This window comes from Fundulus heteroclitus, chromosome 9, assembly GCF_011125445.2.
Source record: "Fundulus heteroclitus isolate FHET01 chromosome 9, MU-UCD_Fhet_4.1, whole genome shotgun sequence".
Lineage (NCBI taxonomy): Eukaryota > Metazoa > Chordata > Actinopteri > Cyprinodontiformes > Fundulidae > Fundulus > Fundulus heteroclitus.
Genome location: NC_046369.1, coordinates 18,735,585 through 18,751,527, shown reverse-complemented (window position 1 = coordinate 18,751,527; position 15,943 = coordinate 18,735,585). Strand labels below are relative to the sequence as shown.

Below are 15,943 nucleotides of genomic sequence, written 5' to 3'. Positions count from 1 at the left end.
CATCTGATGTGTCCGTCACTTTAAATTACCTCTGTGTTACAAAAGGTCCCTAATAAATAAACTTGCCCTGTCGTTTTGTGTTCTTTGTCTTGCAGCCTCTCAAAGCCAGTAGACTCTGTCTATCCGAAAGATACTGCCTCAGATCCGAGCCCGATTTAAGATCCATTGTTTTAAGTCCCTTTTCCACAAAATAAGTTCAGTTTTTCCTCAGTTTCAGTTTCCTCCTAACACTCACTCAACTTACCAGCACACCTTTTGAAGACCTTTTATATTATTATCCCTTATTACGTTTTGACGATGTATGCTTGGAATTAGTTTGCTGACAAAGAAAATCGTGTTTCCAGGTGTTTTTTTTTTAAATAGAATGGAATAAAATTTGATAAATTCAAAGCATATACTTATCACCTAATAGATCCTGCTATTTATTATGCATTATATAAACAAAATAGCAGTAGTCCACACCCCTCCCTTTATACTCATCACCAAAGGGAGGTGAGGTGGAGCCCTAATTTAAATCAGAAGCAGAGAGCTTAAAATGTCTACAATGTATTGGCCTTTGAAAATTTGTTTATGTATATATTCCATCATTAGGTGTAGTTTATTTTTTAAACCACCAAAAAAACATGTTTTTCAAAAAGCAGGTCAGAATTTTATTTGTCACCATATTTATGATGATCTGCCTAAAACAGATTTTTAAAAATACATGTTTAACATCCAAAATGGATCTTAAATATAGTCATAGTTGCAGGAAATAAGCAAAATATATGAATTTTGGCTAGCATCCCATTACAGCAGATTTACAGCAGGATGCCCCTTTAGTGTTTGAATCTATAGAATAAAAAGCAATTGTGGGTTATTAGGGGGTATTGCTGATCAGGAGCTTGCACCACATACATTTAAATGCTTTACTTATAGATAGAATATGTTTACTGGGGTGTGGACATCTTTCACCAAGAGTTACAACTTGTGATGAGTGACAGATAGGAGCTTAACAGAAAATGTACACCTAATAAATAAAGCAGAAGCAAAGACCATTGGATTTTACTAAACTGGATTCAAGATTCAAATCAAATAGTCTATCCGTAGCTTTGTAATAAAACATGCAAATAAAAATGTTTTTAAAATAAATCATGCAGCTGGAAAACGAACCTGCTTCCTGTACATATACAAACTAGTAGTAGCACAGTGTCCTAGCTCGTGTGATCATTGCTTGTGTACTATTTAAATAATAAAAATAAATTGTGTGTGTATATATATATATATATATATATATATATATATATATATATATATATATATATATATATATATATATATATATATATATATATATATATATATATATATATATATATATATATATATATATATATATATATATATATATATAAAAATATAAAAAATGCCAATGTGCTTTGAATCATCCAACAGCTGAAAACATCAGTTATCACATCAAAAACAACTTAACGCTTGTTTATGTGTTCACTGAGTGTTTTTTATTTGTTGTTTGTTTTGTTTGTTTTTTAATAAATTGGCTATTACTAGCCATGACAAAAAGTTCCTTCTTGATTGTCTAATATAAAGGCAGTAATATCCTAGGTCCACTCTCCAGCATGTAGAAAACCTTTGAAATCTCTAAAATTACTGTTTCGATGGACAGCCTTAAGGAGGCTGCTCGGTGTGTGATTGTCAAGCATCCCCTCTGTTCCTCAGCACCATGTTGCCATGCTCTATGTGGCCTTGCTGCCTTACCAGGCTCCTCCATGTGGGCTATGATCCAGTTGAAGGCCATCTCTGGGCCCATGTTTCCTGTGTAGTACACCGCCTTCCTGCAGGCCTCCAGTGGAAAACCCATCTCTGCCAGCTGCATAACGGCCCCCTCATCTATCTCTGGAGCTGCGGACGAAATGAACCAGCATCAACACCTGAACATGCACTCACCGATTCAGCAGTAACAGTGACCCACCCTCTCTCTCTCTGGGACTCATTAGACTAACAGACCACAGAGGCAAGATTGATCAGAGGCTAAAATAAGCAGAGCTACATTCAAAAAGTTTAGTTTGCTTCAAAGTACAGAGCACCTGCAGCACCTGTTCAGATAGTCAAAGCATTCATCAGTAGTGTCTGGAGGCAAACATACACTTTCTAAAGCAATAACTTAGATGCATCTAATGCATTTTTTTTCACACGGTTGTGACTCAGGAAAGAAATAAAACACTCACAGTCAGATGAGCTCATGGAGTTATCTGGAAAAAAAATGAGGAGAAGGATTGTTTAGAGGCAACAATGAGATCAATAATCACAAGTTGTGGGGTTTTTTTTGTGTGTGCCTTTGTTTCAGCTCAGGCAAGGCCTCAGGAAGAGTAATCCTTCACAGGTTTACAGACGTTCCCTAAACGCGTCACATCCATAAAATTGTGTAAGCTCACAAGAAAGCTAAACGGAGCGTGTTAGTGAGAAGTTACTACTAAGAAATACAACATTAATTTGAGGAACCTGAGGAAACGACCGTTCTTGAGCTGAGCGAGGTGATTAATAAGCAAAACATGGTTTCTTCACACTAACAAATATTTTCCATCATGTGGTTAGAAGCAAAGAGGTTTTTATATTTACCCAAATTTACATAATTAAACCGCACCCCCACCCACATTCACTTCAGAGAAAGTATTCACGTTGACATGTACTCCATTTGTACTGTACAGTACATGAACTCCATACTTTTTTGGACCTTAAGGAAGACCAGGTCGAATTAGTTACGGCCTACAGCTGATCTAATTTCTTGATCTTCCTCTTGATGAAACCCCATGGATTCTCTGTGGGGCTGGTGGCCACTCAACTACACTGATACTATAGTCCTTAGAGCAGCGTTAGCAGGTGCCAAATCCTGCTGGAAAATGAAATCATGTCTCTTTCTAATGAAAAGCCTTATGGACATGCTGAAGTGCTTTAACGTCTCCTGGTTGTTGAGCCGACTTAGTCAAACACAGTGGACCGACACCAGCAGATGACGTGGCTTCCTAAATCACCACAGATTATAGAAACTTCACATTGGGCCTGAAGCAGCTTGGATTCTGTGCCTCTCCACTCTTCCCCCAGATTCTGAGATCTTGATTTCCGCAGAAATATATTTTTAAAAATGTACTTTCATGTGAAAAGGGGACTTTGATCCATGAAGCCCAGGTAAGACTTCAACTGTAGTCCACTCTATTTAAATATCCCCCCAAACTTTACAAAGGGCTTTGCTTTAAATGCCTCCCAAGGCTGTGGTCATCATTACACCTGTACATTGTTTTTTTTATTCACTTAACTTTCCATTAATATGGTTACATACATCAGTTTCTTTAGCAATGACCTTTTGTGGCTTAGCCTCCTTGTGAAGGGTGTCTGTGACTATCTGCTAGACAACTGTTTTGTCAGCAGTCTTCCCAATAACCAAGCACGCCATCCCACAACATTACTAGATTCATTTCCTTTTCTTTTTTAAAATCGGTCTTATGAAAAAAAAATAAGTTTCAGAGAAACTGTTTCTTTGGGCTTTCATTAGATGAGACCCATAATGAGTAAAATCATCAGAATAAATAATTAAAATGTATAAATGTTTGAAGGGAAACAATATGCAAGTTTTACTTTTTGTAGTTTAATTGCTAAAATAAAATTACTTTTTTTATCACAGTCATGTATTCTTTGCATGTTAAAGCTCATGATAAGCAACATGGACTCTCCAGTTAGAAAAGACAAAGATGTTCTGTTGCAGTCTTAATGTGTAAATAAGTTGAACCTAAGGGTACAAAATAGGGAAAAAAGATTTTTACTTTTGTAGGTGATATTTTAATAAAATTATATATATTTACCATCTGTGTAGGCATGTTAGCAGTCTTCACCAAAATAAAAAAAAGTTTAAATTAACGAAGCTGCAGAGTCAATGACTTTGTGTTACTTTCCTATGTTTTACAGTAAGAAACCCCAGGTTCTTAAGAGGTACTTCATATGCTTTCCCCCCTCTGCTACACTTTGACTTAATTAAGAAATAAACATTATTACTTATATTGATGTAGTTTGTAGATTTACTGTTGTGGTCTTTTTTTCAGTTTTGTGTGCAAAAAGAAGTGAACCTGAACTCAGAAATCCATATTTAATGTGTGCTATCCAGAGCAATGTCATTAGTTTGACACTTTAAAACAGCAAAACCAAAGCAAAACGACTCATTTGTGTTTTTCTTCCCCTAAATGGCCAGAAATACTTGGGCAAGCAGCTGATTAACAGAATGATGAGTAATAACGTGGCTAAATCAGATTATAAGAAACCTGTGATGTAATCAGTGAGAAGCGCCGATGCATCTGGAGAGAAAATGGTGACCAATCATTCATCGCTGCCAACCTCAACCAGATGGGATAACGAGCCAGCGGTTCATTTGCAACAAACAAAAATTTTAGACTTTATAATGAAAAAGAAAAACCTAATATAAACAGCGTATTGAGAAACAGTAAGTTATTTGTGCTGACCTTCTCTCATTTCACAGCTTTAATCCCAGAAATGTTGTTGTAACCTTGAATAAACAAATTTAGGAAATGACATGGGACAGACTTAACCGAATAAGAAATGGAGTCATCTTTAATGGGGCGCTGTTGTTGAATGGTCTCTCTTGTTTCTGAATACAATGAGGCAGTTAAGGAAAACATTGTTATGGACAAAAGCTAAGGGCAAAAGTATTCTGTAGCTGTTAATCCAAGTTATTAACTTAAAGCTGGAGAAATTAAAGTTTCTGCAAATTGGTTTTTGCCTTTTTTAAATAATTAAATGCAAAAGATTTTACAACAAATAAATTAAATACAAAATTTTATTTTCAGACAAAGGTAACCTGATCAAAACACAAAAAGTTTGGTTTGAATTATTAACTAAGGAGAAAAAAAATATTTAAAAAAGCAAACAACTAAATCTGTAAACATGGGGAACACTGTATCTCTAAATTGTGCGTCCACGAAATGCACAAAACTGTATAATTTTTAATTTCTCAGACTCTTTACTATATCTACATGAAAAAAAAACCCTGATCTACAAATGCATAACAATTTTGGCCCAGTTTTGCACCCATAATTGCCAATATGGAGATGTTTAATAGACTCTTTGAAGCCAATTCACTGTGTACAGCACAAGCTGTTCAGTCCTGAAATATTTAGGCCCACTCAAACAAAAAGCTTCAAATTCTCTTTCTTGTCCTCCAAGTTCCCTTTACTGAGATGCAGCAGCCGAAAGTATTTTTAAAAACTACCTAGATTTTTTTAATCTATGAAGTGCAGCAAATGCTGTTCTGAGCTCTCAATAAATCTGCAGTATTTCTTCTAAAATATTAAGAACACACCAAGTGAATTAACTTTTCAACACAATGATGATGCAACAAAGGGACAAAACACACACATCTGCTGTTTTGGCCTTTAGGGAGAAACGAAGACACTGAGGAAGTGCTGTTTATACACAAAGTGTCATAAAGCAAATGTCTAATACAACAAAGTTTCTAGGAAGGTGGCACCAACATTTCCTCCAAAAACCCAGCTGACCAGATTCAAGTACCCGTTCTCCCAAAAAGAGGCTAACATGAAACAATCCTAATTTATTATGCTTTGCCACACATTGAACACTACAACTCTTCAGTAATTGACTGAGCGTTTCCCTCCTCTGAGATTCCCATTGAATGTGTACTTAAGAGCGAACTTGGGTGGCTTTGAGCAGAATATCATACTGGAGACAATTTCACAGATGACTGGGCTCCAAAAAATACTCTACGTCAGCTATGAAGGATGTCTAGTCGCTGCTTTGAACGGCTCTCACGTTGAAGTTTCTTCTCAAAGCATCTGGAACTGAAAGTTGTGCATTTGCTGGACAAAAAAAAAAAAGACTTCTGGCTACTCCATAAAAGGCACAAAGATTGGTACGGGCAAACAAAAGCGCAGGCGCTCAGGGAAAACGCTGCCCTTTAAAAAACGCGAACAGGGCTGTGAAATTGGACATGCAGGGCCAAAAAATGCCCCGAGTTGGAAAGAGTGCCATTTAGCATTTTCTTCAACGAGTCCGTGCATCAACAGCGACGTTGCTGTGGGCCAATGCCTGTAAATAATGGGAGACCCCTGTCTGTGAAGTGAGGCTGAGAAAAATGGACTAATATTACACAACTGTGCTCCACCAAACACAAAGAGGGCAGCAATACGTTGCAAAACCACAATCTGCATGCAGCACAGAAGTCCCAGAGATGGCCCATTATGGTCTGGATCAACATATATTTTGTACCATTTATACCAGTTTGCAGTAAAAAAGCTGCAGCCTGGCTTTCTGTCAATGAGGAGTCAGCATACAGAAAAACAGAGATAGGCAATTCTAAGAAAATATGACCTTGTGTTTAATCTGACTGTAGTACTTTACACAACAAATGTATATGAACCTAGATTTATATTTGTATTCCAGATCATTTAAATTTCCAGGGTTTGTTTTAACTAACCAAATATTAGAGCTTGAATTTCACAATAAAAGAGTGAAAAAAACTTCTTGAATAACATCTTCAGTGAAGCTCACCTAATCTATTGATTGATTCATTTATCCCATGTATTGCACAACCTGTGATCTTACATGTGTGTATAAGCATCCCGATGCATCCCGAACACCTCTGGTGATGGCCAGTGTCACATACCTCTGGTGTCTTCCGGTAACACGATGGGAGGCAGGAGATCCGGCAGCTCCTCTTCGCCTGTCTGCAGTCCTGTGGCTCGAAGCCGGCTCAGATCCAAGAAGTCCGGGACATCGATGGCCACGTCTGCAGAGCAACATATACATACTGGTGTGAGCTGAGGAGATTTATGGACATCGATTGTTGGTGAATCGCTAAAACACTATAAACAATTTAGAACCATTGGTTCATACGCATTTATAAACAGGTCTATCTGTCTAGTAAAGTTTTTGCTATCAACAATGCTGTACAGATACACAGGATGTATGAGGATGATAAAAGGTATATATTTTTTTATATATGTCCAAACTACAGGTGAGCCATTTCTGAATTTAAGTTTGTCAGATATTTATTGTCTGACTGCATCTGCTTCGTAAAATGCAGTTAGGTGGCGCCATCTGCTGTTTACCTTTATTATTACAAAACTTATTGAGTCCCAGTCACAATATTTCTGTAGCTCAATGTACCACAGATAGAGCTATAGCTTAGTTACCAAACTTCTTTGGTACCCAGTCAACACCGAATGTGAATTTCTTGATCTGCACAGCCAGGTACTCCGGGAACGAAGCAAAACGGGAAGTTCTGGGGAAAGAACCCAAAAAAAGGTGGGGATTTTAGAAAAGCGGTGAAGGAATGAAATAATAATGAGGTGATTACACAAACGCATGTGTGCTTACTTGACTCCAGCTGACTTAGCCTGCAGCGCCGAGCTCCAGAAGTCGGGAACGTTTTCAGGCTCGGTGAAGGCCTGAAGGCAGGCAGTGAAAGGAATCCGAGCTCGCACCGGTTCAGGAGGAGCTCGCGTGTTCTCCTCAGCTTCTTTCCGCTTGGCCTCATATGCGAGCAACTCCTCTGAAAAAACAAAGAGTTCAAAGTGAGAGGACTCAAAGAAAAGTAAGACCAATGTACCATCTTTATTACATATTCACAGAGATTCAAATATTGTAAAATAAAACATGTAACACGTCAACATGGCAGTGGAAGGTTAAGGTTAGACGTCAGTTACATAAGACAGCACTTAAGGTCATGCTTCTCTCTCAATTCAGAACCAAACATCTCCCAATCTTTCTTATGTGTGAGTATCTGTTCTGGGTGCTAAATATTATATATTCTAACAATGGTGATAACATCTTGTGGTAAATATGCTGATGATGATGATATCAATTGCAATATATGGTTGTTTTCATTTCTCTCTTTCTGATCTATGTCTCCTACATTCTGTGACCTTTACTATTTTGGGCGTTGTCATTTCTGTTCGATGTGAGCATCTGCCTTAAAACTCTCCAATTATTACACTACAATCATCACACTCCAAACAGTCCTTTGCAATTTCAATAAAGCACACACTGATATTGGGATAAAAACGTCTTTATGATATATTGTGCAGTCATAGTATCTTTAAGCTTTTTTCCAGACCCTTGTACCAAGAGGTGATCCTTGATTTAGACAACATGGCTCTTTGCCCAGGGCACCCTTGCACCATGGGATGGCAAAAAAAAAAAAAAACACTTTTACTTGAATGTCCAGCCATTGGTGAGCTGGAAACTCTGGTCATCTCTAGTTCAAAATTTTATTAAAAACAACTGTAACCCAGTTGTGAAAATCCCAAAATTATAAACCTTTGATGCTTTGTGACATCAGGATAATTTTAGATTGGGTACGGTGTGAACAATGCATTGCATAGACAGTTCAAACCTAGACTAAATAATTCCTTATTGCTCACTGATTCTTAAAACACACCAATCATTGCCTGTACCTCTATTGGAGGCTGCTTCTATGGGAGCTGGCAGCTGCATGCAGTAGTCCACCCGCTGAGTGTACCGAACCCGTCGAGACTGACAGCACTGAACTCTCTCCTCCACCAAGAAACGGAAGGAGTCGCTTGGATTCTCGGAGCCAGCGCTGTTTCTCTGCAGAAACAAATCAAAATTAAAGAAAATAATAAAGCTTGAAAAAGAAAACATAGCGACACGTTTTTACTAAAATGAAAATGCTAATAATCTGAACTTTTTCACCTTTGTGATAGACAAATACAAAAACAGCAGATTACAGAAGACAAATGATATTAGACAAATTATGAAACTAAAAAAAAACCTAAGTTATTAATGTCCTTTCCATTTAGTTTTTAAAAGGAATGAATGAAGTTAAAACTACACACTACTATATTTGGATGCCATAACAGCGTCATCTTGAAGCCTGTCAGTATCTAAAGTTGTGGAAAAAAATCTGTAAATTTTTCTTTTCTCTTCTTTTCGCTTTTTAAATATAAAAATTACCTTTTTAAGAGCAATATATCATATGAGCGTGTGGAGGTGTATTGACGACAGAGAAGATGAACATAATGAGCACTTTAGTTGCAAATACCATCTACACAGGAAATGGGTGTGAACTCCCACACAAAAAAATCTGCTTACCCCCCAAAAACACAGTTTACCCCAGGATTATAAACAAAAACTGGAATCTTGTATAAATAAAATATTTCTATGTAAAAGAACAGAGACGCAGGCCATTGTGTTACGTGTTAATGCCAGAGTCACACTTTCAAACCTAACATTGCTCTTCTGGTTGTTTTTTTTTTACTTAATTTTGTTTTCACATAATATTCCTCTATCATGCACTAAAAGCCTGATCAGAAATTAGAAGGAACGGTAGGTAAACGTGTGGTTAAACACCTGAATCAAATGAATGGTTCATTATCAGGCCTCCTCAAAACTGATACAATAACTTAGTTGTGTTTGGAGCAGGGGCGCATCTAAAACATGCAGGACATCGGTTCTTGAAGATTGCAGTTGGATATATGCTGTGGTGACAGGTAAGGGTGTCGAGACTCAGTATAGAAAGAGTCTCCACTATAACAACAGGAGACGGATAAAGAAATGCTTGTTGAGTTATCATATAATCTGCTAAATAACCTGTATGACGAAGCCAAAAGCTAAAAATACCTTACTGGAGTCAGAGCAAGATCACTTAATGTCAAATACCAGTTTCTCTCTTGAGCAATTTAGCTTTTAATTTTTGACAGAGTTGCATCTTTTTAGAAAGACCATCACATTAATTATTTTTCCTGGAGCTGCTCAGGTCTCCAATGCTTACATAGACTGAGTTCGCTGGGGGTTTTACACTGTTTATTTGAAGACTGTGTTGAAAGGGACACCGGCCTGCATGGCTGCGGTCTACTGGTAACACATGGGTCTTCTATTCTAAGAACCTACTGAAATTCACAAGCTATAATTTCACCCAGGCCCAGCTTGTAGGGTGACTGATCATTGTGGCTTTAGTCTGGTTATCTGTCTGTATTAACCAGTGGGTCTTTTAAAGGACAGCTGTAAAAAAATTAAAAAAATTAAAAGTGGCAACTGGATTAAAAGGAGAGTTTAAAAAATGCAAAGTTCTGCAGAGACAACAAAATGAGAATTACCATATGTTTGATAAGTGCATACGACGTGACAGAAATATCCGGTTCTTCCAGGGGGCTTGTATACATCTCATGACCAAAGTTTATAACAGCTTTTTCTCACCAACGCATGCAACTGATGTGAGAAAAAGCATTTAAAAAATAAATCACGTATGAAGCAGCTCTAGTGTTTACTAGAAACACTTGGAAAAATTCAATTCCAGAACATTCTACAGAGAATTTGGAGTTGAAAGATTAAATAAGTAATCTACACTTTATTCTACAATAAAGACATGGTCTATTGTATGTGAGCATTTATCTGCCTGAATGTCTAAAGCAGGAGTGGAGAACATGCGGCTCATCTCCATGGCCTGAGCGGCTCGCAGATGATGGTTTTTAACTATTTAATTTGTCCTTTTGTTCTTTTGTGTGTACATATTTCCTTAACTTCTTTTTATCTTCATTTTGCTTAGTAGTTTTAGTTAAGTTTTACTAGCCTAGTAGAGAGGATATGCTAATTGAAATATAGTGTTAATTCAGATAAACAGCATTATATAGTGATGTTCTCTGGTTGTTCATTTTATTTCTGTTAATAGATTATTGAACTTGAAGAGATGTTGTCACTCATTTATTCCATATGCGTGCAGAGTTTGCTGTTAAAAGAACGCCAGTGTATTATTGCAATATCAGCTATTTGGGCTGATAGTCACTGGACAATACCTAAGAGACTGAGTGTTATTTAATAGATAATTAAATAACTTAAAACATGCGTAATGGCACAACATGTTTATTAAAAAGATGCATTAAGCCCAAAAATTACATAAGATTTAATATTTTTATTTTAAAACAATACAATTTCTTCCATTTCATCCCTCCTTACCTGATGACCTCTGGAAGTCATCTGGGATTTATAGAACATCAGTCATGTATGTAACTTTCATTTCTATTGCATAGTTTTCCATATGATCACTCCCCACTCCCCCTAACCTGACAATGAGCCAAAAGATATTTTTTTTTTTAGAAATGGTCATTTGCGCAACATGGCGATGCAAGCATGCACACAGGCAGGGACGGACTGGTAATTTTTTCAGTGCAGTGCTGTCGGCCTGCCTTCTTCATTACCCAAAAAGTTAGACTGATTGCCTCAAACAGGGCTACAATAGACACGTCTCATTTCATAGCAGCCGCAAAGCCAACCGGACAGCAGGAGTCTGGCGCGTGTGGCGCACAGCAACAGCTGGAAGAGGAGCGTCATAACAGGCTGAAGTTAGCGGTAAACATGAATATTAACTCAGACTGGGCCAATTCTAACAGCTAATAACTTATTCACCCAGGAAAAACAAGAGAAGGTTTACTCCAGTAGCCATCATCAGGGTCATGATGAAGAGCAGAGGGACTTTCACCTGAACTATAGTCAGAGTTAAAAGGCCCGGTCGTGATAGAAATCCTCTCTGTGAGCTTCTAGCTGGATTAGCATCATGATGTGAAAAACATCTGGTTCTGGTTTAGTTAAGTCAAAATTAAAGCATTTTGACTTAACTACCTTAATTAATAACCATCTCACTCCTGCAGCAGGTCGAATTCTACATGTAGACCAAAAAAAGTGTTGCTCAATAAACCACGAAAATATAACAAATCTACTGGTGCGAGTAAAACAAAGTAGTGAGGGCAAAAGTAAGCCTTCTTCTTTTCCCATATGTTCTGAGCTTATTCAACACATCCAGCTCTGGGTTGTTTAAAGAAGCGCCATGTAAATTTTAGCCACTAGGGGCGCTAGGCCTGTAACTTCCAAGTTTAGCGCCGCTAAAGGCCACTGGCAACACTGCAGTGTCACAAAATTAAAACCGTCTCCCTCTGTGTTTTGGAACCTGATAGCAGACCAGTTTGGACCTGCAGATTGAGAAGTCATGGAGTCACTTGTACAGACGAGGCCACATTCACTTTTCTAGATTAAATCCTACATTAGAGAACCAAAAATAGGTCTGACCAGGTAAGTGTCATATCTGCTTTGTTTTGTTGTTACAGCAGTCTGAGTTTGGACTGCCGTGACCCAAAATGGGTCGTGCATGGGTCACATGACCCATAAAGCGATGGAGCCGACCCTCTCAAGTTACATAGGTACATTTTTCAGAAGGGGAGCCCATAATATCTCTCAAATTAACCTGATACTTGTGTCAAAACTTACACAGTGGTGCTTTAAAGCTGCAATATTAAAGAAAAATAGATCATAGCAATTAATCACAGCAAGTGTACCATTATGTAGTTAACTGCTTTATTTCTCTGAAGAATATGTCATTTTATAAAAATCAACTAATCAAACAAGGAAAAGGTTGTACTCAAGGTAATGTATATCATTATATGTACATTTATTAATACCTGAAATATTAATAGTGATAACCTAAAAAAAAAATGAGAGAGAGACTCCATGTTAAACCCCATAACGCTTTTTTTTTTTTTCGCTCTACAGAAAATGTTTAATAGTAAAGTCTTCACTAATGGCTCACATGCTCAGTGGCGAACAACAGACCGTGTTGTAAAATGTTTTATTTATCACTTTTGGCACGCCAAGTGAAAATAGTTTCTTCGTAAGTGGAACGAAGGGCTGGAAAGATGCCAGTAAAACATAATAGGTTTATAAACCAAGGAACGTATTTAGAGAATCAATTTTAATCAAATGTTTGGGAAGCTCTCATCATAATTTAAATGCATAATTTCCCTCTGGGATTATTAAAGTATTTCTGATTCTGAAATGTGTTTTAGGGTCTTAACATCTAAGAATTAAGAATTAACTTTATACCAATTTCCTTCTAATAGAAGAAAGTATGACAATGGAGGCTCAGGAGTAGATGAGTAGAAACCAGTGAGAGATAAACAAATGTTTCCTCATCTGCTTGCAACAGCATCAACAAAAAAACCTGTGAGATGTCGTTCCAGGGGAAATGTCTGGTTAACTCTGTTGTGTGTGTCGTGCGGGGCAGAAGACAGGAGGTTAGCTGAGGTTGCAAACACCCTATATACCCTGTCAATGCAGGAGGATTTGGGATTCACTTACTTCCACCAAGTTTATGAGGTGCAGGAAGAACTCGTGGGCATCTTGTTGTCTGTTGGAGGAAAACTCTGGGTGCCCCCTGCTGACCAGGGCCTTGAACATTCTTGGAGAAATCCCTCTCTGAAGGTGCTGCAATAATAAAAACAAAATCTTGAAAAAGTCTCTCTCTCTCACACACACACACACACACTCTCATTGTGAATGAGAAGTAATCTTTCTCAGGGGGGGGGAAATATGGCACTAAAGGTGGCTACTAAAACTGAATTCAATACAATTGTTATTTAATAAGGTATAAAGTCCAGACAAGGGGCAGGACAATTTTGGTTAAGATTGGCATTAATTTGCATATATTTATACCAATTCAGTGCCACATCAAATTAGAGGTCTGGGAGCAATCACCGCTAAGAAAACAACAGGGGACAAGTGTTTGATGATAGGCTTACAAGTGTAGACTTGTATACTTCATATTTGTTTGCTCACACATATTTCAAACTTGTTGGCTCGTATAATAACCCATAAATGCATAAAAACGCCTTTTTTTTACCACATTAAAAAGGGGTTAAAGTTTAGCATTTTCCTTTAAGTCAACTTGGCTGCATGTTGTGAAATACTGTCAATGGGCTGGTGGTTCTGTTGTCTTCTACTGTGGCGAGAACATGCTACTGCAACCCAGGCGGGTCATATTTCTTCCTTTTTAGATACAAAATTTCCTAATTTCTTTGAATTCAGTTAGGCTCATAAAAAATTTCCCCATAGAGTATCACGAATGGTAATACACGCCGCACTTTTCTGATTTTTATTTGTAAGGAAAAAACTATTATTACATAAAACACAATGTTTGGGGGGGGGGGATTTCATGTGACAAAATGTAAAAGGTTTAAGGGGTATAAATACTTTTGTTAGACATTGTAAACAGCGCAGTACCCTCGTTTCATCAAAAGGATATGCCTTATTGTCAACAATTAAATAATTAGAAGTTAATCCTGGGACAATAATCTACCAGAGCAAAAAAAAAAAAAAGCATTGGCGGCTAGTATTTCATACAGTAATCTGTGAGAGGTAAATAAATATAGCAAGCCATGTTAATTATAAATGCGTGATTGCACTGCGCAAACTGAGCACAACATGTCAGCACAAGTCGACCACCATTTTTCCTCTCAGATGTCAATACGTGTCCAAACTTGACTCCTCCATCACATGTCGGAAGTTCAGTTACTGAGAGTAATCAGACTTTCGTCCGGCTCTGTTATGACTCAACACTTTCCCTCCTCCAGACTCCTTACACCTAGACACTACTACATTAATTGAAAGGCAGTGACTTCTGTAAATGCTTGATAACGCCATAACCCCTGATTTTTGTCACATCTCATTTTCAACATTGGTCATGTTCACCCGGTTTAAGAGCAGCACATACCCCGTTTAATACCTTGTGTTCTTCTTTCATCACCTGTTCAATGAGCTCAGATTTCATGGGGGGTTTGGAGTACTGGCCTGAGAGCAGCCCGTGTCCCAGTTTAGCCCTGATGGACAAAAACACGGGCAGAAAAACAAAGCACAGTGGGTCTTATTTTACTCTCCTCGGAGATAACTTCCTGGCCATCAAGTTCTGAAGACAGCAGCGCACACTTGAAACAAAATACTGTTGCTACAGGGAAAAGGACAACTGTCAACATTAGTAGAAAGGAGATTTAGTTAATATAGTGATACTGCACCAGCGAGATGATTAAAACATCAACTCAAACTGAATGTATAGATGTGTGTGATACCTGCCTACATTCTGTATTTATCCAAATGTTTCTCTAAATTCAGAATTTTCCTACAATATAGAAATTATCCTTATTTGTTGCAATATTTAGTTCAACATTACGCGTTTCTTTTTCAAAATGATCTAGTTATATCTGAATATAAAAAAGTACCGACTTGGGCCATTTAAGATTAAATTTAAAACAAAATGCTAAGCACATCTGTATATGCAATCAACAGTATAAATTAAGAACGTTAGCAATAATAACACATTGTTTTTCCGTCACTTGCTTTTCATTTGCTTGATCTATTGTCAGCCTTGATTATTGAATTATTTGTTTACCTTAATCCCCAATTTAGGCTATCTACATGCAGATGCCCATGCTTGTGAAAATATCAATAAGCACATATATGCAGACATCTATAAGTTATTATCCTCTTTTGTTTTATGCTTCTTTTAAGCTTTTTAATAATTTACAATGAAATACACAACTTCAAATTACACAAAATGCTATAACAGACTGCCTGTAATATTTCCCTCTTATTATTTTTATTTAATAAGATGTATTTACATTTTCCATATACAGAAAAACATCCATGTCTTTTAGATTTCTAATGTCCTTTACATTAATTTTACATTCTGAAAGACACAAGTTCACTATGAATGTAAGAAAGATTTTTCCACACCCTTAGTCCTAAAATAACAGTGAAGAATATGATCAGAATATTGGTCTGTACAGTAGAAGATTATTTCTCTGTAGTTTTGTATTTTGAGGAAATATAAAGATACATTGGTATAAACATGCTAATACCTTACATGTACAGACATCTGAGTTATATATAAACACACACTTGTTCCATTGATTATTACTCTGATCCATGTTGGGGCAGTGGAAATATAAAATGGGGCAAATCATGACACATAATAAGATCAAAATAACTGAGCAACAGCTGCTGATTTGATTTATTGCAGTCACAAGCACATTGTCCTTACAGTAGACAATAAAGAAAACTAGGATTAAATCATTAATCATTAAATCAT

General features: G+C 37.1%; 1 protein-coding gene across 3 annotated transcripts in view; it reads right to left on the bottom strand.

The window, feature by feature from the left end:
• usp13 (ubiquitin specific peptidase 13) overlaps positions 1–15,943 on the bottom strand; it is a 45,032-nt gene that overhangs the window by 12,717 nt on the left and 16,372 nt on the right. Inside the window, exons 10-17 of one of the 3 annotated variants that reach the window (XM_012877878.3) lie at positions 14,585–14,678; positions 13,162–13,287; positions 8,472–8,625; positions 7,393–7,567; positions 7,209–7,297; positions 6,680–6,802; positions 2,223–2,246; positions 1,753–1,896 (exon numbers count right to left, since the gene is read on the bottom strand). In XM_012877878.3, the coding sequence (XP_012733332.2) occupies positions 1,753–1,896; positions 2,223–2,246; positions 6,680–6,802; positions 7,209–7,297; positions 7,393–7,567; positions 8,472–8,625; positions 13,162–13,287; positions 14,585–14,678 (929 nt within the window). Of the gene's footprint in view, positions 1–1,752; positions 1,897–2,222; positions 2,247–6,679; positions 6,803–7,208; positions 7,298–7,392; positions 7,568–8,471; positions 8,626–13,161; positions 13,288–14,572; positions 14,679–15,943 lie in introns of all 3 variants that reach the window. The other 2 variants (XM_012877879.3, XM_012877877.3) reach the window with 2 other exon arrangements.